Below are 25484 nucleotides of genomic sequence, written 5' to 3'. Positions count from 1 at the left end.
TTTTAATAGTAATCAATGCAAGAGGGAAATCTGTCGCTGCCAACAGGTGCCATCGTAGGCGCCGCCATTGCAAGTAACGCCGTTACTCTCCCACTTGGCTTGGTTATCCGCTTGGCTAGTTCTCACTTTTGAAGCAAAAGTCATGAGCGAATTACCCTTTTTCGTGCTTTTGCATGAAGCTCTTAAAAACACCCGAGATTTTCGGGGCCTAGTTTTTATAAAACAATTTCAAATAATTTGTACCAGTGTTTTGGCGCAGCCATAGGACACATTTAGCATGGTCATGAACCATGCCAAAAACAATGAAACGCTCAGTAAAGCGCGGCTCGCCTAGACACCAGCGCCCGACCAGTAGCTTCCAGAATGAAAGTGCTTGAAGGTATACTGGTGTCACTGGCATCCCGACACGAGAGGTAGACGCAATGGCGATGAACCGGCAGGAGTCGTGAATGAGCGGAGGCAATAAGGCAGCAGCCGCCGTCGTGTTTGGCATTCGAAAGGGGATGAGCATCGCGTCGGAAAAGAGGGTCAAGAGCATGTCGTAGGTCTTTATTCCAAAAAATACAGAGGCCTGGGGCGGTATTCTCGTGTTTGTCAGTTGAAATCGCCCGCTTTGCGTCCGTTTTATTTTCACGTTCTCCAAGTTGTAGGTGGCCTTGGGATTGACGTTAGCGCAACTGTTGTGGTAAACACATCTTAAACGACTAAGAGGCCTATTTTAAACTATCATGTGTTTATTGTTACGCCAGCGAACCAACAACAAGGCGACGAAAAATCGTCTGCCCCTAATCGTCTGCTCTGAGAAGCCGCCTATTAAAGCTCCGCCGTAATTGCACGGCGTCACATCCGGGTGTTCGCTTTTAGCCAATAAGGGCTTGCTCAAAACGGACACTTTTGAAACGGTCACAGAACAGACAAAACACGAGAATACCGGCCCTGGTCGATTGCGTGAATCGGGCCTCAGTAACCAGCCTGTGTGGCGCCACCGCACGGCGCTCGTCGAAGCCACTGGCGCCTTTTTGAAGCGCACGTCGGTAGAAGGCACTCCCTATCCATGCGCCGCAGTTCGCAAGCTATGTGCGAGCAGAATCCGTGTTTTAAAAAGCGTGGTTACAAGAGTCGACGCTACCTGGTTCATCTCCTTGAGTCCTCCCTCCAACTAATTTCAAACCAAAAAGTTTCTATTCCCCACCATACCACCGACAAATTATGTTTCAGAATCTCGCGGCTACGTTCAAGGTCTAGTCTGGAACACCCCGTAAAGATCGGCTGCGTTCACAGAGCTCCATGACTCGAAATTACGAGGTCAACGGGTGCATGTATTAACGTAAAGCGTTGCTTTATTCAGCTCAGGGCGATGACTACATGGGTCTGGAGCGAGGAGAAATGCTTACATTCAGAATTACTCAAGGCACCGGCACCCCTTCACCCGCACTATGTCTACAAGGAATCGCAAAGGAAAATTGTTCTTTGAATACAGAACAGCAAACATTCAACTGGTTTTCGCGCCTATCTTAGCAGTAATAAAATTACCAGCCCCCACCTCATCCTTGTAGTAGCACCTGCTGTGCGTATTTCTACGAACGAAATAGCAAATGTGTCCTATTATGTGCTCGCCTGAATCGTAACAAACACCTGTCCACAAGTACTAACGCAATACGTAGTATAGAACGGCTGAAAATACTATTGACACCCCTCCAAGGGGGGTAAGGGCTCACCTCCATCAATCAAAAGCAGCTTGGAACCGCTTCTTCTGCTGAGGTTAACAGCAGATGGCTTTTAAGCATGCTGTGACGAATGATATCTCACCGGAGCGTTTCGCTGTCAGATCTGAAACCGCAGGGCAACAGTACTCTCGCCGAGAGAATGCGATTTGTACGAGCGTTTAATGAATAGCATGTCATTCCTATTGGACTCTCGCCCCGCCCGACTTGGGCGGCACGTAGGTGATCCAGGCCAGAAAGAAAAAGAGCACAGAAAGAGTTTTGAGCAAGATGAGCAGGCCAAACAGGTTGTAGCTCATGCTGGCATTCTCGTAGATGGTGCATGCCCCCCGCAAGCCGCCACAGAGAGTCTGCCAGGTCAGGCAGCTGCGGTCGATGATGGAGCCGATCACGATCGGAGCCAGGATTGTGCCTGCGTGCCCGAGACCCGTCTTTGAGCGAATGCCCTTTAGGCTTCGGTTGCATTGCAGAGTCAAGTCCCCGACGGTATTTCATACTGCGCAGGTCTCAGGCGCAAGGAAAGGTTAATGGCATCGAAGTATCGAAATAAAGGCTGGAATTTGGAAGCTTAGTTTCCGGCAATATTTTGTGTACGGCGAATTGAACAGGAACAAGAAAAAATGGCATTTCCTTGTAAATGCTGGGTTTATTGAATGGACCCAGCTGCTTTGACTAAAAATGTTGAGCTGGAAGCACTTCAGAAATGAGTAGAGTTAGGGTGTACAAACAGCAGATGCCGTATAGAGCTTCTGTTGCTTCCAATGCAAGCACCTTTGAAATCGTGTTGGTTACGTTCATATCCCCTTCGATGCATTTGATTAAGAACAACCTCCCTTACCAAAAAGAACGGAGAAAAAAAACACCGGTGCCGCCTAGAGATTTTTTGTATAACCTGTCCGTAAATTCTGTTGTTCATTGTGACGCTTACACAGGCTGAGACCAAACGCATGATTGCGCTGCAGTCAGTGAGGAGGCGGGTTAGATAATGGCTGAAAGTTAAACAGAATTCAGGGCCAAGAACAGTGCCCTCACATGACGTCTTAACTTTATCCTACGCCACGCTTCAAGCCAAATATCTGTGCTTGCGAACAACAAACTTGCCGACATATCGCCTTCGACACGATCACTGCCCCGTAATCACTAAGCAAGAACTGCTCCACCAATAAGGCTATGAATGGGAGGATGAGGTGATCACAATAGTGATCTTAATAAGGAAACGGTACGTATGCAATCCTGCTCCCTCGAAAGACAGAGGCGGGTGAGTAAACAGCACAATTTTATCGATAGGTAGACGGGTGGCAACTCCACATAATGCTCGTTGCACCAACGCGGATATCAAGCGGTCTAAATAAATGCATTGTTACCACAGCAGCGAGGACATTTTTCGCAACGTAGAGCCCGAAACCATTGAGAGCTAGCGTCTCTTTAAAGCTGTCGCACAACGTCTGAGATGACAAACACGTTTGGTACAACCATTCAAAAAACCATTTTGGTTTATTACACGAGCCAAGAAGGGAACTTATACAGACCATTATGCAAGAAACCTGGGGTGGTTACTAAATTAAGATAAGGTAACTTTTGGTTCGGACCTGTAAGACGCTGTATTTACCGCACGTGCCTGGCTGGAAAGAACCGGAGTAGAAGAGTAAACGCTTGGGCTTTTAAGGGAGTTTTTATTCGATATTCGACGTTTCCGGCAGACAAAATGTTTCATCAGGCTCATTGAAATGTGCAGATGGCATGCAGGCCCGATGCACGAGAGGTTCTGTCGTAACCGTCTTTTGTTTTAAAAGCTAGCTGCCTGGCAATGCGGCTAATTTAACGCCTATACTTACCGAACAGGCGTACGGAAACCCATTGAAGACCAAGGGCCAGGGATTTGGCCGTATCGCCCACGGTCCTGCAGGAGAGACAATTATGTCATGTTATACGCCTTCAAGCGCCTTGCCTAAAGCACTAGGTACGCTAGTGATCACTATTGAGTGTCCTATGTATCTGACGATTGTGCTCACTACTTTAAAAATGGTACAAAAAATTAGGTGCCTAGAAGACAAGACGCATTCTGCGACGCGAGACGCCATCATGAACGGAAAAAAAGGAGCTACACACCGGTGTTTACTATATCGCCGTCCTTTTGGTCCTGTAGCGTGCGATGCGGTGCACTTCAATGATTATGCAACGGATCATCAATAAATCCTCACTAATAATTTTACGACCTGTTTATGAGTGTCGAGCTCGATTTCTTAATAGCTGCACGTCTGGGATACCCACACTTATAATTCTTTCGTAAGTTGCTGTATTTCCTCAAAGTCGGACGAAAGCAGTAAATACAAATTTATATACGGCTGTGTGAGAAAACGCGGCTGTGGATTCAGTCCTTGAATATGACGGGAAAAAGTACGGCCCGTGCAATTCCGTTCAGCCAATTATGATCACATGATCACAGCTAGAGAGAGAGAGAGAGAGAGAGAGAGAGAGAGAGAGAGAGAAAGAGAGAGAGAGAGAGAGAGAGAGAGAGAGACTAAACAAATTTATTGTTTCCTAGTAAGGAGTCTTTAGGGTGGACTCCTCATTCCAGGAGTCCATTGGCACGAGCCGCGTCTTTTAGATGCGACTGCATCTCATTCACTCGCCTTGTCCCTCCATACGGCGTTGTTATTGTCCGTCCACACCCCTCCCCCATTCTCCTCGCCGCGCGAGCTGCGCTCTCCGCCGCTCCCCCCCCCTCTCCTCTCCGATAGCGAACACTCTCTCGCGAGGGGCATTGGATTGGATTCGATTGGGTTGGCTTGGCTCGGCTTGGATTGGATTGAATTGGATTTGATTTGGATTGGATTTGGATTGGATTGGATTAAAGTGGAATGTGTTGAATTGTGTTGCGTCATAGCCGCGCCATGTTGCGTCATATCCGCGGTCGTTCCAGCACCGGCGTTCCGATTTCCATCGATGCGTTGAATGGAGCCTAAGAATTCTGCTATCGCCCGCGCAACCGTAACAAGCACCGATCACTGTGATAACAGGAATGCTAGCACCACTAAAGACAAGGCTGCGAAGCGGCGTGAGCGTGATGCTGAACGCAAACGATTGAAGCGAGCAGCCGATTCCGAATTTCGTAAACGTGATACCGAACGCCAACGGTTCAAGCGAGCAGCCGATGCTGAACTTCGTCAACGTGAAGCCGCTGCCGTAGCGAGAAGTGAGCGGCCGATGCTGAAATTCGTCAGCGTGAACCCCCAGATGCGTCGCATCTCCACAGGGTTCCCCTCGCGGGAAGGTGGGGTAATTTTTGCCCTCTCCACCAACTTGCGCTGGACGTCGAGGGGAAAGCTGGCCAAGGCGCTCTCCCAAAGCTCATAAGTGCGGAAGGGATTGGGCGGGTCACGTGCGCTTCGTGTAAAGTCGCAGACCATATGAAAGAGTGTCCCGGATTCCCCACAGAAGCGGCACAAACGGGGATACATGGTGGAAGCTATGTAGTGGTATCTGCTCGGGTGGGGGTAAATATTAGTTTGCAGGGCGCGAAGTATTTTGTCATGACCCTTGGGTAGTTGTTTGGGCGGTGGGGCGTACGTTTGTCGCTGTAGAGCCGATAGTGCTGGGCAATCTCATTCCCTGAGACTCCAATATGCGCAGGCGCCCAGATTATCTTGACACTGCAACAGAAGCCACTAGCGAGACCCGTCAAGATGTACAGCTATAACCTCAGTCTGGGCGCCTGCGCGCCCAGACTGAGGTAGTCCTGGGTAGTCTTGGTAGTCCTGGGGCCACAGGTAGCATGGGTGGTTCCAGCTAGATGACTGCTGCTAACATGTCGCTGGCGTTTTGGTAACAACCCTATATAAAAAGAAGGCCCACATTCTCTACAACTTTTAGAGTAGCGCTGGTTGCACCCACAATTAATCTTGAAAAATATAATTTCACCCCAAGCGACATATCGCTTTGCTGTAGCGACATTCATGCAAATCCTAACACGAACGAGGTCATATACTTTACACGTCGGGAAAAAGAATGTAAGGGCGGCGACTCAACTTCTTCCCTGCACCTGTGATGCTTCCTATCTATGGCTTCCAATTCGAATGGCAAGGGAAATGCCGGGGTGCACATTACGCACGCCACGTAACGCAATAAAAGCAGTGTTAACATTTTTCCATGACACTGGGCTAAACAAAAAATGTAAATTCATGATCATATGCGTGTTTCACCTGATTGTGTGCGTGCGTGTCTGGTGTATTCTTTCTGTGTTTAATTGTGAGTGTCAATGAATTGTGCACGCCACTCTTGCCTCCATATAGAGTAGCAAGTCATGTGGCTAATGTGGCTGACCTCGTCGGTTCATCAGAGTTTCCTCCTGCTCGTCTCCTTGCTCGGATCGATCCCAATGAATTCACATTTACCAACGATTGGCGAGGTCGGCTGGCTGTTAACGTGGTGGCCAAGCAATAGTGCCGACGATGTGAAAGCATTCGAGGAGACCGGTCCTTACCGAATGGTGGCACTCAGGCCGGGGGCACTGTTGATGAACGTGCCGAAGAGCACGCAGAAAAGGCCGACGGCGAAGGGGAACAGGTTCGTGCAGGGCGTCTGGCAACGGGTGAGCTCCGCATTCACCGGATTGGGTACACCCGGCTTCTCCTCGAAGTCCGAGATGCAGCTGCAGTCCATGTAGAACTGCGCGCAGAAGTATCTCGATGCGTTTCTGACGCCGCCAATTCGAGTAGAAGTTTGTAAAATAAGAGGTGAGTGCGGTGCTTAGCACCTATTTCATGGGACTAACACACACACACACGCACGTAGGCAGGTACGCACATGAACGCACATACACGCGAATACATACGCACTGTAAATGCGTGCATACATACGTACATACATACATACATACATACATACATACATACATACATACATACATACATACATACATACATATGCATGCATACATACATACATATGCATGCATACATACATACATACATACGTACATATGCATGCATACATGCATACAAACATACATATATAAATGCATACATAAATACATACCGACACACATACATGCATACATACACACATACTGACATATATACATACATACATGCATGCATGCATGCATACATACATACATGCATACGTGGTGAAAAATGCGAAAACCACAAAACTAAGGAGAAAACTGCACAGGACAAGCACTTGTCTTGTAAGCGCATGTTCTGAGCAGTTATTTCCCGAGTCATTTTTATTTTGTGGTTCTTTGCCTTCATGACTCCCTACTAACTCGCTCATCTGTCGCTGCTCCTAATATAAATACATGGGCTGAGCTGTTTTTAAATTTGGTGATTTTGAAAAAAAAACATGTTTCGAAAGATGGTGCTTCGGCGACCAGTGCATCAAACCAGCCTGAAATAGAAGGAAAATGCAGCACTCCCTAAATGGAACAGGCTAAGTATTTCTTAATTTGCTTGTTTGAAAGCTGCATGTTAAGGAATTCGAGCCTGATGATAAATGCACATTCCCCGCAAAAACCCCGAAGCTGGCGTTTGGTACGACACATGAGCCCAGAGATAGCCCTAATACACCGTGCGCTTTGTTATATCACACTTTTATTTATTGATTTGTAGATACTGCGATCTCGTAGCGAGATCTTGGCGGGGTGGGTTACACCTTTGTAACGAGTACATAACGTGACACAGAATTATACAGAGACATAGTCGTAAGCAGTAATATAAAAAAGACACAACAGCAACAATCAAAGCAAGTGCGACTCGCATAAGTATAATGAGTTTTGTGAAACAGCATCATTCGCCAGGTCGTTCCCGTCTGCAATGGTACGTGCAAAAATAGAATACTTGGAACAGTTATTTCGTGGACCAAGGGCTGTAATCATGAGGGAGTGCTGTTTTCTGGTAGGATAACCTGAAGAAGAGGATAAAATGTGCGAAGTATCTACACGGTAGAGCCCTGTCGAGGAGTTCAGTAACGGAGGAGCAACCACATGAGTATAAATATAACTGCTTTCTTTTGAATTCTGTCTAATTTTTCTGATTATTCCTAGTGAAAGGGTCCCAAATGACGACTGCGTACTCTGTTATTGTGCGAAATATTGAATTGTGGGCAAGAAGGCCTAGATAGCGTGGGGCGGACTTTAACGAACACCTCAAGAAAAAAGTTTGTGAAGACATTTTGTGGTTACATCATCAATATGCTTCGTCCAAGAGAGGTCATCTGAAATCTAAACACCGTGATATTTGTACACCTGTAATTTTGAAATCAAAACAGTGAATGCTGTTAACACAGCAAAAATGGTCGCTTTTTGTGCGTTTTTCTCATAAATACTGTTTTTTTAATGTTTATGGACATTGCCACTTATCGCACCAAAAAACTACTTTCGAAAAGTTTTCATTTAGCCTGGTCTTATTTTCAACGCAACTAATTTTCTCATATAATACACAATCACCAGCGTATAGCTTAACTGCAACTGACAGGTCTGTTGCAAAGTCATTTATAAACAGCAAAAATAGGAGCGGGCCTAGAACCGATCCCTGAGGGACACCGGAATCAACTGTTACTTTGTTTGAACAAACTTCATTCAGAACAAATTGGTTACGGTTCGACAAGTAGGCTTTGATCCATGTCCGTATTTTTTCGTTTCTGATTATACAGCCTAATTTCTGCAGTATAATTTAGTATGCGATATCTTGTCAAATGCTTTGCGGAAATCCATAAATATATGATCGGTCTGTTTACCTTCATTTATTACCTGTGAAAAATCATGAACAGTTTCAACTTATTGGGTCGTAGTGGAATACCCCCATCGAAAACCACGTTGTACATTCGTGAAGACACTGTGTTCGTCGAGAAATTTATTTACTGAGATGTTTATGAATAGTATGTTCCAGTAATTTGCACGTGGTTGATGTCAGGGAAATAGGGCGGTAGTTAGAAATGCATGCTTTGTCACCATTTTTATGCGAGGGTTTAATTTTAGCGGTTTTCCAGTCTTCCCATTGAACACCTTCATTCAGAGATTTGGTATACAGAATGCATAAATATTTTGCGCACCACTCAGCATATTGCTTCAGAAAGGCATTGGAAATACCATCAGGTGAGATTACATTTAACATTGTTGCAGAGCTGTGCACAACACCCAACGCATCATCATTGCCTTTTGAACAAGATAGCAAAGAGAGAGAGAGAGAGAAAAGACTTTATAGAAAACATCCGGCGTGCGGGAGGTCCCCGGCCACGCAAGGACGCGGTTACACGGCCATGGCTGCTGATAGCTACCACTCTTGCAATCATTAAAAACTCGAAATATCTTTAAAGGGCAGCCTCACATGGCTATAAGGTTCCCTGCATTTATGTGTGGGTGTGTAAACTGCTTTGCTGCAAAGCCAACTTTTTCGCGAACACTCGATCTAGAAATGGACTGTAACTCTTGTTTTAGCAAAAATTTCCCCAAAGCAATATTGTGACAAATTGACGCTCAGGCGACTATGATTACACGAAATTTAAACGCCATAAACGTTGTAAATGTTACAGAACCCTCGTCTTCTGTAAAACAAACGCATTTGCGGGAGGAGAACGGTTACAGAAAAGGGCTGCAACTCTTGTTTTATCGCCGCAATGATGACTCAATTACACCGAGCTCTGGTAAATTACCTGACATTCAAGGAAACAACGTTCACGAATTCATGGCTGATGTCAATCTATAGGCCTTTACGGTAAGAGAAAGGACAGACTGTTTGCTAGGATGAAACTTCGGTCCTATGAAGTTTTCTTAAGTAATTTCCAGCCATAGTAGTACCATCACTAAATGGTTGCAGAAATAAATGCGTTTACCTTCTCAAATAACCTCTAAAGTGTCTATTTTAGAGACACTGACTGGTTATGCACCTCCACAGCTGGATTGCTTCTATTATTTGGAACGAACTTACGCTGCTGTCCGTGCTTCTGCAATGTTTCTTTTGTGATTAAGAAATCGTCAGGGCAAAGCCATGTGATTGTAGCAAGTGTATTGGAGGATATATACACTCACCACCGTGCCGTCGGCAACGTACTCCTCGTGACAGCCGGCGTAGCACGGAGAGTAGTAGGTCTTGTTGTCCAAGCCACAGATGGGGCTGTACAGGATCTCACTGCACTGGCACTCGGCGTTGCACGTCTGATTGGGCTCGAATTGGTAGCCCTTGCTGCAAGTGAGAACCGCACACGAAGCGCACTGAATCGTGGGAAAGTGGACACGAAACCAGGGGCGGTATTCTCGTGTGTTGTCCGTTTTGTGTCTGCTTTGTGTCCGTTTTAAAAGTGTCCGTTTTGAGCAAGCCCTAATTGGCTGAAAGCGAACATCCGGATGTGACGCAATGCATGTACGGCGGAGCTGTGAGCGGCGGCTTCTCGGAGCAGGCGATTTTTCTTCGCCTTGTTGTTGGTTCGCTGGCAGAACAATAGAGAGTTTTAGTATAGCTTTTTAGCTGTGGCGTTAACATTTGCGAGCCGCAATCGCAAACGAATAGCGCCTCGTTACGCGACGGTTAGCGTGCCCGCTAACGCTATGGGCGCTCTAAAGTGGTGCTTTCCACTATACTAAAACTCTCTAATAAAAGCGAAAACCGTACACGAAGCACAGTGAATTGTGGGAAAGCGGACATGAAACGAGGGGCGGTAATCTCGTGGTTTGTTCGTTTTGTGTCCGTATTGTGTCCATTTTAGAAGTGTCAGTTTTGAGCAAGCTCTGATTGGATAAAAGCGAACAGCGGGATGTGACGCCATGCAAGCACGGCGGAGCTATGAGCGGCGGCTTCTCGGAGCAGGCGATTTTTCTTTGCCTTGTTGGTTCGCTGGCAGAACAATAAAAGCGAAAATCGTACAGGACGCGCCGTGAATTGTGGGAAAGTCGACACGAAACCAGGGGCGGTATTCTCGCGTTTTGTCCGTTTTGTGTTCGTTTTAAAGGTGTCCGTTTTGAGCAAGCCCTAATTGGCTAAAGCGAACACCCGGATATGACGCCATGCTATCACGGCGGAGCTATGAACGGCGGGTTAGAGAGAGAGAGAGAGAGAGAGAGAGAGAGGGAGAGAGAGAGAGAGAGAGAGAGAGAGAGAGAGAGAGAGAGAGAGAGAGAGAGAGAGAGAGAGAGAGAGAGAGAGAGAGAGAGAGAGAGAGAGAGAGAGACTTTATTGAGTGGTCCGATAATGTCACAGACGCTCGGCAGCCGAGTCCAGCTTGGACCCGACGGTGGCGTCTATGGCCGGGCCATTCATGAATGAGGCGAATGCGGTGGCGTGCCTCGCTGAAGCCCCGGAGGACCCACGAACCGCCAGAGCCACGAGAGCCGTCTGAATGTTCTTGTTGGGGTTGAGCAGCGCGGCCTCCCAGCCTGATTCGTCGCGAATAAAATTGTTGGCCTCCATAGTGGGGCGCTGCCATAGTATGTGTTGCATGTTTGCCCAGTCTCCGCAGGAAGGACAGAGCGGGCTGTATAAGGTAGGATATATTCTGCTGGACAGCGCGGGCGAAGAGAGGGTTTTCGTCCGGATTTGCCTCAATATGGTCCCTTGGTGTCGAGTGAGTGAGGTGTGCGGGTGCGGATAAATGCGTCTAGTGTCCTTGTAGACGATTTTTCTTCTTGTTGTTGGTTCGCTGGCAGAACAATAAACACATAAAAGAGAGTTTAAAATATGTTTAGTCGTTTAAAATGTGTTTTAAAAGAACAGTTGCGTAACAGTCAATCCAAAGCCCACATACAACTCGACGTACGTCACAATAAAACGGCCGCAAAACGGACATCTAAACGTACACACACGAGAATACCGCGTCAGTAGTGTTCGAGCAGCGAGCTCAGTTAGGCAGAAAACAAAGCAAAGCGTTGAGATTTTTGAGAAGTTCGTTCAATCCACTCTTCCCTGCAGGCCGTGCTCATTGGTCGCCCCAATGGCCTCGAACTATAAAAACAATCCCGGTGTCAGGAATCGGGGTACGAAGACGGGTGAGACGACGAAGAAGAAGAGTCTAAGAAGCGAGAAATTTCTGGAAGCTGGGAGAGAAAAGAAGTGGAACAAGGAGAAGGAGGACGAAGAGCAGGTTGAAGGATAGATCGTGGTTCGAGGTGACCGAAGGAAGCGGGACCCGAGGTCTGGGAACCCGCAAGGCACCAGTGGCACTGCCCCGTTGGCCTCCTAAAGCAGTCGACGTGGGTGCTCCAGGGCAACAGCGGCTCCGTTCCGCTCGCCTCAGCACCGGCTTGCACGGGCACACGCGCACCACTGGCTTCGCCGCACTGGCCCCGTAACCATCTTCACGGCTCTGCGCTCAGGCACCCACCTCAGCGACAACTGACACCCGACTGCCGCAACGATCCGGTGCAACGCAACAGCAAAAACTGCGGTAGGAAAATGGCCTTTAGGAACCTATAAGGACCAGTAGATAGAGCGTGAAGACACTATGTAGTTTAAGGACTGAAAGCCATTTGGAGTCTTTGTTGTATGTAATGTACTTCCAACACTATTATTGTCTATTTTTCGTACCTTCCCAGTACCTTTACCAACCTTAAAGTCTCGTCTCAACTTGATCACTTTGTGTCCGGAATTCATTCTTTTACCGAGGTGACGCGTGACACCCGGTATGGGTGTAAGGGTAACAGTAAAGAATTCATGCAGGAGCATTTATTAAATCTGTCAGCCAAAAATACAGCGTCCGTTGCAGCCGTTACGGAGAGATGAGTTAATGCTGCAACCACATCGAGCATTTTGGTCGGCGTCCTGGGCCTCCTCTAGCGGCGACGTGAAACAGACGTTGGAGAGGACCAAATTCAAAAAAAAAAAAAGAAAGGGCCAGTATGGCCAATTAGGAAGTTTTTAGCTAACAAAGCAATCTGGCAGATGTTGGTGCAGTAAATTGTGCTCTCCAACGTTTTTCGCGACGCCACCAGGAGACGCCGACGGCCGCCGGACGCGGCCAAAACACCCAAAGTGGTTCCCGCACTGGTTCTCCAAATTTCCCAACAGCTCTTATCCTCTCCATCTCTTCGCTATCACCGTCATTCATTTTCGAATGCATTTTGGGATTATGTCAACGGCGGCCGTGTGGCAGTGAGCCCGAAAAAAAATGCCTCAAGCTGAGCTCGAAGCCAGCGTTGAAAATTGCGTCGCAAACAGGAAGATTAAAGCACAACTATAGACGCCGGCATCAGTGGTGCCACGCGCGACGAGAAATTCTTGCACCCCCTCCGTCTAACGACGACGATGGTTGAACGCGAAGTGCTCTCGTGACGGACTTTTTGGTTGTCGTTTGAGTCTTCAAAACTGCTTCGACCATGTCGAAATGGAGCATTCGGATAGACGCCGGCTTCATAACGCGAGGGACATAGGCTGGATTCCGGCCACAGAAAGCGTGTTTTTCTTTCACATCAACCACAATAATTCATTATCATCGTCAAAGAAAGTTGGCTTTCCTGCAGGATTTGTGAGCTGCCGGAAGTTTCAGGCGACTCACAAGAGGACAATCAGTAGCGTGGCGTAGGCTGCAGACATTCACTTTCCCCCACCCCGCCCTATGCCATCGACAGTACCCAGAAAGGTACCAGGGCACATGCAAATGGTGTGGACTGCCAGCTGCTTCACTGACCCACATGGTTTGGGCCTGCCATCTTAAACCCCAGTCCGCCAACCCCGGATTCCACATCAGTAATTCCGAGCAGTGGGAGGCCGCGCTGCTCAGCTGCATTCCCGAAGTACAAGCTGCGGTCATCCAGCTGGCGGAAGACGCCGCCACGGTCCATGGGCTCCTGGACGCCGTCTGACGAAGCGCCCACCCAGAACCTCCCTCTCGGGTGGTTACGCTCAGCAAAGATGGCAAATAAAGTTTTATCTCTCTCTCTCTCTCCTGCAGGATGCATTGACGCACAACGGTATCAGTGAGGACACAAAAGGTTCGCTTTAACATGAAGGGGAAAATTCAAGTTGACTAACAGATTTTAGAAACAGCATTCTCTGGTTCATTACTGAATTTTCCTGCCTAGAGACGTGACACTGCTGCTGAGGCTACTCATTTGGCCGCTGAATGAGCTACCCAACCTCACATATTCGCTAAATGCCATTCGCCTCAATGTCATTCAGTAATCTCGTGTGGCACCAAACTGATGACATTTAGAGCAAATGACATTTCCTCGAAATGTTACAAGTGTGACAGGGGTATAAAACACACTACTAAAGACGTAGGCTTCAGTGGGGTCAAGTACAACAAAAATTAAACCTAGTTCCACGCAGTGTGAAATCTGTCGAAACCGCGGAGCTGTGGTTCTCTTCTATCGGCCCGAACGCCAACGGGCCCCGACAACGGTAGCGCCGTCGCCGCGGAAATTTTAGGGTTCGCGCAAAGGAATCGGCAGCTAACCGTGGGCGCCGAGAGCCTTCCTCCGCTCTGCCCCTCCTAGGAGCTAAGGAGGGAAGAACCCGCCCCTGCGAAACCACTGCTCCGTTTATCGGTGGGTATGGGAACCGGTTTCTGCGAGGCCGCGTAGGGGTTTGGGAACCTCATCCTACCCCTGCGTGACGCAGGACCTTCAGCAGACGGACGAAAAGGCTCGAGCTACAACAGCTTCCGTGTTGAATTAAAGTATAAATGAAAAGGCGCTGCCTCGTGCTGTTGTTCCGAGTGGCGCCTAAAAACTGGTTGAATCCTCTGTCATAGGAATCGGTGAAACATGAAAGTGGCATGTGCAGCGAAATCTGCAGCTGAGCATGATTTGCGGGTCGGCGGCTGTCTTGTGTGTGTGCTTGGCAAGAAACGTCCTGCTGGCGGGTCACTTCGGTGAAGGTGTACAGGCGACATTTCCGTGACGATTATGACGTCAGTGGAATCGTGGTGTATCCCGGCATAAAACACTTTCGTGTTAAAATATAAAACCCGAAAAGAGACAACCCGAAGTATAACGTCCTCTTTAGTACTAAGTGTTGCTTCCTCGCAAGAAAACCCTGTGTGCGGGGGTGCACCCTTTACAGGCCGCTTCCTGCGTTGTACTGGCATCACTTCCGTGACGGATATGACGTAAGTGATATCTTCATGAATCCCGGAATAAAACACTTTCGTGTGAAAAAGTAAGTTCGGTTGGTTTAACACGCACAGATTCTGATAACTCCTTTCGGTCTGGACTAGAGAAAATGTCGCATGCTACCGCTATACTCGCGAAAGACGCCTTGTTACTGCGCCCCATTGCTACGTGAGTGGCCATTTCGCGCTCTTCTTTGGCGCACGTCTTCATATTTTGTCAGCCATTGGTTTCATTCCGTACACGGGCCGTCATTTGTTTTACACGCTTGGTCCGTCTTCCTTACAGCATGCGCCTCACTTGTCTGGAAATATGTGCAGTCTTTACAATGATGAGGGAACAGGTATATGGCGCGCTTTAGCGACAGTCTGAGCATGGCTCCTGTCTTCTGAACAAGGAGACAACTACGCGAGATAGTGCTCAGAAAAATATACTTATATTATTCGTATCATACAGATTCTTGTAACAAAAGCGACGCCATAGAATATTGGTATACTTCCATGCCGTGAGCTGCCGTTTTTGGCGTCCATGTTTCACGTCTCCTGAAACCCTCTTAAATGCGAGAAAGCAAGATATAAACCGAGAAAACCCCACGCTCCGCCATGTCTTCCCACAACTCTCACTAGGTACCTTGTTTTAACGCTGCCGGAGACTCCTAAGGGTGAAGAACAAACCTGGACGGCAAATACGGTGGTTTTCAAATCTTTGGTGGACATTCACCCAGCTTCCAGCGTACAGGCTGCAGTGGCGCGAATTTTCAAAGTGGAAAATGCGTACTCACTCGAAGGAAACACCGGCGTAGGGCGCGGTGGGGCAGTGCAGGAGTACGAAGCCCATGGCCAGCCAGGTGAACATGCTGGCGAACACGGACATGCGGATGATCTGGGAGCATGCCAGGTCGAATTTGTCGATGAGGTACCCTCCCAGCAGGGTACCTCCGACGGCGCTGGGCATCGCGATTATACCTACGTATGGAATGCGGGAAAAAACTTCTTAACAGCCCGGCAGATGCAAGCTGTAGATTAGGCAATGTCATCCTTTCGTATTTAAATAGGAGAAGAAGTTAAATGCGCGGTGATTACGATGAAAAAGAGCTCTCAGTCAAAAATCACAACAGGAATACATAAAAAACCTGACAAGAATTCCTGTCGTACGACAAAAAACTGTTGTGACAACAGAAGTCCTGTTGTTACGACAAACCCATCTGTTGTTACGACACATTTCTGTCGTAACTACAAAGTCAACTTTCTCAACGACAAACATTCCTATAGTCGCAACAGAACTGCCATTTACGCTACTCTTCAAAATGGGCAATAGCAATCAAAGCATGTACTACTACTGATGGAACATCATGATAACGACAAGACAGGAATTTGGCACGACGGAACATCAGAATCAGGACAGGAATACGAAACGCCACAGAACACCTGAATCCCAACACGACCAAAAATACCACAAGACGACAACAGTGCGACAGGTGAAAATACGACAAAACTACAGATTTTTTTTTTCTGTCGTCTTTTCTGACTGGGCTGAATCCTAAAGCTCGTTGATCCTAAGCCCTCTTTGCTACTAGGTTGGCTGTCAGGTGGACTTCTGTGCAGAGGAACGATTAACAGGACAAACGTCACTTATCATTTGTCATCATTGCTATAGTCGCAATAGTCACTAATGTCAGCAGCTCTCAGTAGTCGGCTGCAACGTGAAGCTCTTATCTCAACGTCGGGCAGCATCAGTATGGGTCAACGGGGCTTACTCGGAATTTCTCTAATAATAAACCTTCAAATGCTCAGTAAAGCACGTTGTTGGGCTAGTTGGTGTTCCATGATAACAATAAAACTGCGCAAAAGGACGGGACGGAAGAAGAGGACAACAAACCAGTTTTATTGTTATCTTCAAATGCTCCTCTTTCTGCGCATTCTCTTTAATCCGCCCAAAGGTATGTAATCCACGCAATCTCATGGCTCGGAACAAAATAAACCGCAAAGCACTAAAACGTACAAAACAGAAACAAAAATAACAATGGCTCCATAGCGGTTCAGTCGTTAAGGTGATACCTAATCTCCTTGTTGAGAAGCTAACCACAGCACTGACACATATTTCTCCTTCAGAGGAAGCCGTGAACGCGTTGAAATATTTATTGTATTCGTCCTTATTTCATCGCGGTCAATGAGACAGCCGTACGTGCGACAATAAAACGGCAGGTTGTGGCTGCCGCAGTGTCGTGGACGCAGGATTATTCGCGAAGACACTCGACTGTTGGTCTCTTTTTTTTTGCCTGTTCAAAGCAGCTCTCAGCAGCTCCAAGCAGCTCCGTATTTTATTTGCCCATAGAACATCTGTGACAGGAGCAGCTTTGGAACTGCTAAGAGCTGCTCTGAGCAGGCAAAAAAAAAGAGACCTTGTATTGAGGCATCTGCCCGTCTGGCCTACCTGTATACGAACGCTAGCGTGACGGTGGGATTGCATCTACGGTGGGGATTCGGCAATTGACGTAACGCGTGGCCTGTTTTAAAGAAGGTAGTCTTTCTTGGCTACTTAAACCTGAAAAGTTTGGTCCCTGTCAGTATGGCTGCCTGTTCCTCGATTGAGCCACCCGGCCACAACGTAAATGAATTGTAGAAGGAAAAGTTTATATAGGCAAAAGCTTTCCGAACCACAGAACCTAGAAACAGCTAATGCTTGTCGACATTGTTGAGAAAAAATTAGGCATCTTTAGGCAAAACATAAATGCCCAACTGGGGGCTCGCAGTGTTCTTTTAATTGACAAGAAATGTAGGCTGTGTGTGGGCGATAGCAAAAAAAAAATACTTGTTTCGAAGAGTTTCGAGTTTAACAGTAACAAAAAGTTCCAGTAGATAGCGCGAAAAGCGGAACGCCGGAAAATTGAACTGACTTTAGCAAACCACCTCCGTATTTATCAGGGTGAGATCGAAAGGGAGGGACACGGGTATGAGGCTTGTTAAGGACATCAACCTACGTACACCGACGTATTTTTATATCGCGTTTAAATTTTGCGAAACTTCGTGTATGTGCGATATTTTCCACGTTGGTGTTAGTGTCGACCTCTAAGGTTTTCTTTTTTATCACTCGTTGGTTCCCGGTATTTTTGCTCCCTTAAAACTAAACTTGCCGAGATGCACAATTAAAGCGACCCTGCAACACTGTTTTCAACTTTCTTTGAAATCTTAAATGCTTGAAGAGCGCACTCACCCAACACAACCAGTACTTAGATTAGGGGTCGCAAAGTACCTCAGCTCGAAGTTACTGCTCGATTCCAATCAGATAATTTGCCAACCCGCTCAAAAGATTGTTCTGTCTTTCCAGGTCTTGACGTTCTTCGACGGCTCGAATTACGCCACTAAGGCCATGTAGCGGCTGTTGGCCGGTTTTCCTTCAGTTGCAGCAATTAACACTTTTCGATAGCAACTTAAAAATTTACACCATCTTCCCGCGAGGGGAACCATGGGGTAGATGCGACGCATCGGGGTTTCCGTTGCGTTTCCGTTATGTTAGCGGGTCCATTGTTGTTGTGTGTCCATATTTTACGCAGCATGTTCACTCCCGATGCGTCGCATCTACCCCATGGTTCCCCTCGCGGGAAGATGGTGTAAATTTTTATCGGGGTGGCCGGTGCTTGTTGCGGTTGCGCCGACCATCGCGATAGCAGGCCTGTTAGTCTCCATTCAAATCATCGGTGGTCATCGGAGGATGTCATCGGTGGAGCGGCGGCGAAACGACTGAGCGGAGCGGCGCAGTTACCGCGTTTATATGCAGCGGAATGAGACAGAGCAGCGCACAGCAGCGCATGCGCATGTGTTAACCGAGCGCAAGCTGCGCGCTAACCCGCACCCACGCACAGCTGGCACGGTGACGGAGCGAGCGCCGGTGAGCGCTAACACGCAGATGGCGCTGCGGTGAGAGCGGCGCTCACGCGCAGCTGGCGCGGCGAGGAGAATGGGGGAGAGATGCGGACTACGCCGGACGACGCAGGAGGGACAAGGCGAGTGAAAGAGATGCGTCGCATCTAAAATAAAGCCCCAAAAGCAAAGACGAAATGGAAGACGTATCTGGTGCGACGAGCAAATAACGCCGTGCCGCTCCGTGCTGGCGATTACTGTAGCTTTCGCAGCGGGCTCCACACACGAAAGAAAGGGTGAAAGCGCTTATCGAAAGGGTTGCAGGGCCCCTTTAAACTCCGTCATCTGTATTGTCAATAAAAATGCACTGAAAGACGGGCACGTTTTGACCTATACAATGCCCCTTTACAAAAATATTTCCAGGATTTTTCGCAGAACTTACTGTGTTCGGTTTAGTTGAGTGTGCTACTGACAAACGTTAAACATTCCTTGGCATTTTTAGGCTTATATTTTTGGAGCAAAACATGCTCATCTAAGCTCCTCTCGCTAGTATGCATTACTGCCGACGCTTTGCGAATAATTCTCTCATGGTTCTGCAATAAAGGTACCCTTGGCCCTGCGGTAAAAACATGACTCAATGGTTAAGAAAGGAGGCGCATTTACTTTTGTGTTTTCTCTGCCTCATCTGACATTACACGATGTGCAGCGAAAAGGATTCACGGCTTTTCATTTGACCGGAGAAGATACGAGGCACGCTATCACACGATACAAAAAAATTGTACCTCAATATTAGCTCAAAAACACGTTGAAGTATTGAGCTAATTCCGCGCTAGTCACACCTAGCCTACCCTCGGCCGCATGAATATCTTCTCGGTATTTTTGGCAAGCACTTCTGAAGCAGCGAAGACCCTCGGAATAGGATTCAAAGCAACCTGTGCGTTGTGACGGTGACGCTGCATGACCTGCAGCCATGGCCGCACTGCAATTAACATCTCGTCAGTGTACGAGCTGTGAATCAACTAATAAATTTATCGTAGTACTAGCGAACATTGAAAGTGACAAAGGTAAAGAGGAGACGAAAAACACGCTAGAAAAACACGCTAGAACTCACTTTATGCAGCAGAAACACGGAAAAAGGGTATATGTACATGAAAAGTTGGAAGGGTGAAAAAACATCGAACACAAACAAAATAAAATAAAACAAAGTAGTATCGCACTCATCACACTTGCTTATATCACAAAACCACATCGCAGTGCCCGCCGATATAACACGACGTAAATTAAACCTACCCCTGTGTGCGGCTATGACCCCTCACCTGCGATTGTGGGGTTTAACACGCCGACGCAGCACAGGTGATGAGGCGCGCCATAGTGGAGGCCTCCGGATTAATTTTTGACCACCTGGGGTTCTTTAGCGTGCGCCTAAATTTCGTACACACGGGCGTTTTTGCATTTCGCCACCATCAGAAAAGCGGCCGCTGCGGACGTAATCGAACCCGCAACCTCGTGCGCAGCAGCGCAACGCCTTAGACACTGAGCCACCGCGGCGGGTACCCCTACCCGTGCCCACCCTGCTCCCCCTTTTCAAAAAAGGGAATTCCTTCACGGACATGAATGATTTGTTGAAATATTTCTTGCAGACGCGCATCCTGTACAGGTCTTCCCGCAAACAGAACGAGAAATTTTTTGAGGCCTTCATGATAGGCAGTGAAGGGAAAGATGAGTCAGTTCACTTCACCGTCCTTGGCGCTGTCCGCGAAGGAAATCGGTTTTTTGGAGAGGGGGAGGCGGTTGTGCATGGGTAAGGGGGGATAGCAACACACAGGTGTAGGTTTACCTTACTCCGTGTGTTATTGGCGGCACTGTGATGTGGCGTTGGGATATGAGAAAGTTTGGTGAGTGCGATACTATTTTACTTTATTTTTTTTGTGTGTTCAGTGTATTTTCACCCGCGCACTTTTCATGTACATATAGCCTTTTTCCGGGTATCTGCTGCAGAGTTTGAGTTGAAGTTCCAGCTTGTGTTTCGTCTCCTCTTTACCTTTGTCTGTTTAATGTTCGCTAGTACGAGCAACCAACTCGCCCAACTCACCGCCTTAGTCATGACGCAACGGGATAGGGGTTTCCTCCTCTCTCATTACCTTCGCTGCGCCATGACATACGCCGGGAGAACCCGCGCCGCCTCCTTACCAGTTCGGTCCAACCCTCCCCACAGGTTACGTTTCCCTACGGCAACCACACATCTAGCGCCGAGCGACGTATTTTCCCGCATAATTGCTCTTCCCGTTGAAATGTTCTAAGGCCTGCTGCATTACGGGATTTTAATCTAAGGAACACATATGCGACAATCTATGATATACAGTGAAGGCTCAAGCATTTTATAAGGAACGCTTCAAATTTGGCCAATGTGGCCGTGCCTAGAGAAGGGAGGCGGTAAGAACGTACCTAGAAGCGTAGCGGTTGCAGACGAAGTCAGGCCGAACTGCGATTCCAGGATCTTCGTTATGAATGCGGAAATTCCGGACGCCATCATGGCTGGAAGGTGAAAATGAGCGAAATATGTGCTTTTAACTATGCCCCATGTACATACTCTGCGAGTGATGCCAAAGCCCACACTGAGGCGGCCTCCTTACTCTCTATTGTTCCGGCGATGGTCAGCAGCACGAAGGTGCGATTCGTCAGGAGGGCGCACACCAGCTCGAAGAAGCTATCGGGTTTTTCCGCGTCGGCTTTCTCATCGGGGGCGCCGGCCGCTTCCAGCTTCTTTATGGCTTGAATTTCCCGGTGACCTGGATGCAGAAAACACTCGCTAAAGAGCCACGAAGAAAGACAAAACGCAAGTTTGGTTCATTCAGAAGATTGCCTCGTTAGAATCATACTGGCACCACTTTTAGCGTAATCTTCGCTCAAATAAGCTGTATAGTTAGCGAAAAAGGGAAAGGCCATGCGACTCTCTCGCTCATTTCCCGCAACAGAACCTATGATGTCACACCAGCCTGCTCTGCGTTTGGCGGAGACGGGCAAAAGCAAACGCAAATTAGGCAGACCTTATAATCTTCCCGAACGGGTTATTTGTGCTTAAATGTAGGCCACATTCTTTTTAAAGCAGTAGGAATTGTGGGATTGAAAGTGGAAGTTACGAAAGCGCACGCAAACATAGAGGTACCGGTGCGTACTGCTGTTGGTACTGCGCGCACTCTGCTTGGTTTACCTGCACAAGACTGCGTGGCTTTGGGATTGTCTCATACGACACTTGCCGATTGACGCAAGAAACGGTGTATTACGTGACTATATTAGTCGAGCGAGCACTCTGTTTCACGAAACGATTATTTTCTCCCTCAACAAAATCAAGCCAGCCAGGTACAAATACGGTCAAGAACAAACCAGAAGCAGAAAACGCCTTGCTTCGGTATGGTGGCGCCATCTAGGGGTTCACTAAGGTTAAGCAAGGCTTTTCAATTGGCGGCAGAGCGGCCGGTTTTTGTGATGTCATTTCAGACCACGAAAACACATGATTTAGCGGAAAAATAAAAATTTTAAAGTAAATTGCTTAATCTCTCAGTGAATAAAACATCGTTTGCATGCGGAAGAGGGCCGAGGACACTATAAAACACGAAATCTCTGGTATAAAACAGACTTGTATTTTGTCTTGCCTACTTTGAGGGCAGCAATATCGCGTGACTGCCAAAACGAACCAAGCTAATGTTCGGCAGGAACGCAGCCACAACCTTCTACCTGGTAACCAGTAGCGGCATAACGCATTATCACCGTCTTAGTCGGACGCGCTCTCCAAGCCCCGTTCCCTCTATAGATCATGGAAAGTCTGCTAAGTGGCTTCGGCTGCACGCGAACACCTTCCCGCGTCCTGCATTGTGTCACATCCATCCCCCCCTCCCGCCCCCCCGTCATACTTCCGCAGCTGTACTTTGTGCGGCGCGCCTTTGGCTTCCTTCCGCCACATAGTTGGCGCCTGCCTGCCATCCACCGCCATTCTTCCATGCCCGTATCCCTTACTACGCTAGAGCAATGGGAGGCTACGCTGCTTATCTCCGACCTACAGGTGCCGCTAAAAACCACCGGCTCCCGGCCGTTGACCAGAGGACTGCAGTGTGCCGGTGCTTGCTGCTGGCGCCTTTTTCTCTTCAGCTTTGGGTCAATAAAGTTTTTGCAACCAAAACCATGTTAACCTGGCCACCCAAATGACGGTGTGCCATCTTATAACACGGAGCATGCTTAACTTAACCCAAAACAAGTTTCCCTCATATCAATACACAACAAAACGTTCAAATGGTAAAGTATCACAGACAGCGGTCATGTATGCTGTCTTGCAAGGTCATTCATGGCATCGGTGTGACCTTGAGCAGCCGCAACGCAATGGCGGCAAGTGTGCGGTAAGGCCACGTGGTCCTTAATTTCGCAGCTGTGCTCACTTGGGACTTCGCCGCTGTGGTATCATGTGACTAGGCAAGGGATTAACGGCTGCTGTGCAAGCGCATTGGCGCTCAGTTTCAGCATGGGGGGCAAGCCGTCGCCAGAGTAACGGTGGTAGGGGTGACCTAATTTCATGAAAAAACTGTGTGCATATCTTTTGCGACTCCTAGCCAAACAGAACCTTCGCACGTGTTAAAGGGACCCTGCAACACTTTCGCTACACGCTTTCACTCTTTCTTTCGCGTGTGGAAGAACTGCGAAAGCTATAGTTATCGCCAGCACGGACCGGCACTGCCTGATTTGCTGGTCGCACCGGATACGCCTCCCGTTTCTGCTTTCTTTTAGCGGCTTTATTTTTAAAGTTGGCATCGAAAAGCGTTCATTGCTGCAACTGAAGGAAAACCGGCCAACAGCTGCTACATGGCCTCAGTGACGTAATTTGGGCCGTCGAAGAACGTCAAGACCTGAAAAGGGGAAAATCTTTTGGGTGATTTTCCAAGTTATTTGATGGAAATAGAGCAGTGATTTCTGGATGAGGTACTCTGTGACCGCTTAACCTAGATACTGGATATGTCGGATGACTACGTTCGGAAAGCATTGAAGATTTCAAAAAGTAGAAAAAAGTGTTGCAGGCTCCATTTAACAGGGCTTACAAGTGTTAAAGGGACACGGAAACACTTCTTTACCATTTTAAAAATCCCTAACTGCTTTCAGAATGAAGTAAACAAGCACATCCAGTACTTAGAATACGGGTGAAAAGCACCTCACCCAAAAATTACGGCTCTATATCCATCAGGTAACTTTGAAACTTGCTGAAAAATTGCTGTCTTTTCCGTACCTGGCATTCGTCAAGCGCTAAAATTACGTCATTACTGCAATTCAGGAGCTATTGGCAGGCTTTCTTTGAGTTGCAGCAACACACTGTTTCAATGGCCATTTTAGAAAAAAAAAAGTAAAAATCAAACCAAAAACGCAAGGTGACTCTGCTGCGACGAGCAAATCAAGCAGTGTCACTCCGTTCTGGCGATAACTATAGCTTACACAATGCTTTCAGACCCTACGGATAGAGCAAGAGCGCTTACCGGAAATGTCTCAGAGTTCTTTAAACCTTGCCAACTTTTACTAGCTCCTACATTACGCAGAAGACACCCCAAAATTCAAAACACTACGCTTAGGTTTTCACCATGCAGCGTCCACATAATTAAAAATTGTTTCGGTCTGCATTGCCTGACTCGTTGGTGCAAACAAACGGCAGGAACGCAAAACCCGCACTTATTCCATCTACTATTTTATGTTCCATTTGTATTGCTTTTATCGATGCCTAATGGTCGGGCGAACCCGAAACAGCATTTTAAGTAGTTCAGCGTTCGATAATTGATTAAATTTTACGGCCTGAAAATAGTTTGTTCCAATTCCACTCGCTATCAGCCCAAAAGGCGCATATGACCGAATCCCGGCATCATAGAGTTTCTCAATATTACCTAGAGCGGAAAGTGTCGCTGTGATCGCACGCCGACATGGGAATTGTGGGTAGTGTGCGAATCGGATTGGCAGCGAGTGGCTAGTACAAAGGGCTATGGATTAGGCTTCTCGGCTCGGAAGTGCTTGTTAGTTCTGTTTTCGGTATGCTTTTCCGTTTTCGGGATGCCACTTTCTGGCATTCAATGGCTATCACAGATATGTCTAAATAACAGCGTGATTAGTACTTAACGCATGTGCTCGCGTTAGCGGCGAGTTTCTTAAGATGAAGGGGTGACCACATGCAGTGACGGCGCAAAGCGACGCCGAAAACGTAACGCAAAAGGTACAACAGCAGAGTGCACTGGGTGACAGCGAGAAGCGAAAAAAAAAAAAATAATTCACTGCCGCCAATGTCCGCTGTCGTAGTCGCTCGTCGCTACAGTTCACTGTATCACCGCTGCCGCTCGCTTGTGGGCTGCTTCTGGCCAGCAAAAAGCGGGCGAGGGTCCCAGCGGCCTGTTATATACCGCACCATACCGCTTGCCGCCGCCGCCCACACTACAGCCACAAAATAAGCTACGCTAGCCCACACTATCCGTTTTCTGCACACATTCAGTTACGATTTTCGCATCGCTCGTCGCCGCCGCTGCGTTTACTTACTCCTTGAAGCATACACTGCCTTGGCAGGCGCAATGGGGCAACATACATAGCAACTCGACAAGCCAGTATTTATTTGCCATTTGAAGCATTCATGCAATTTCATACTGCTTTGCACGCGTACTTGAAGACTTACTTGCGGTAACAGGCTTCGCTTCTACGTTAATTTATACCTGCTTAGACAAAACAAATAAATACAACGGGATTATATCATTCTCGCATCTGTAATGCTGCATCGGCTGCATCGCCTGCCAAGGCGCGTAGCATACGATAATGAGACTAATGAGAGGGAGCAAGAACACAGCTTTAGACAAT

General features: G+C 47.7%; 1 protein-coding gene across 1 annotated transcript in view; it reads right to left on the bottom strand.

Annotated features, from left to right (window-relative positions):
• Nucleotides 1-1716: 1716 nt before the first annotated feature.
• The window catches only part of LOC144139679 (solute carrier organic anion transporter family member 4A1-like), a 34448-nt gene continuing 10680 nt past the window's right edge, over nucleotides 1717-25484 (bottom strand). The window contains exons 3-9 of the mRNA XM_077671969.1: nucleotides 21254-21409; nucleotides 21066-21155; nucleotides 15542-15725; nucleotides 9751-9904; nucleotides 6208-6392; nucleotides 3560-3624; nucleotides 1717-2136 (exon numbers count right to left, since the gene is read on the bottom strand). Of these exons, the coding sequence (XP_077528095.1) occupies nucleotides 1907-2136; nucleotides 3560-3624; nucleotides 6208-6392; nucleotides 9751-9904; nucleotides 15542-15725; nucleotides 21066-21155; nucleotides 21254-21409 (1064 nt within the window). The 3' untranslated portion in view covers nucleotides 1717-1906. The remainder of the gene's footprint in view (nucleotides 2137-3559; nucleotides 3625-6207; nucleotides 6393-9750; nucleotides 9905-15541; nucleotides 15726-21065; nucleotides 21156-21253; nucleotides 21410-25484) is intronic.

This window comes from Haemaphysalis longicornis, unplaced genomic scaffold (genome assembly GCF_048455015.1).
Source record: "Haemaphysalis longicornis isolate Haplotype H1 unplaced genomic scaffold, Haemaphysalis longicornis Haplotype H1 scaffold_5, whole genome shotgun sequence".
Taxonomy (NCBI): Eukaryota; Metazoa; Arthropoda; class Arachnida; order Ixodida; family Ixodidae; genus Haemaphysalis; species Haemaphysalis longicornis.
Note: the sequence above shows the minus strand (reverse complement) of the source record. Positions and strands in the feature narration are given on the sequence as shown.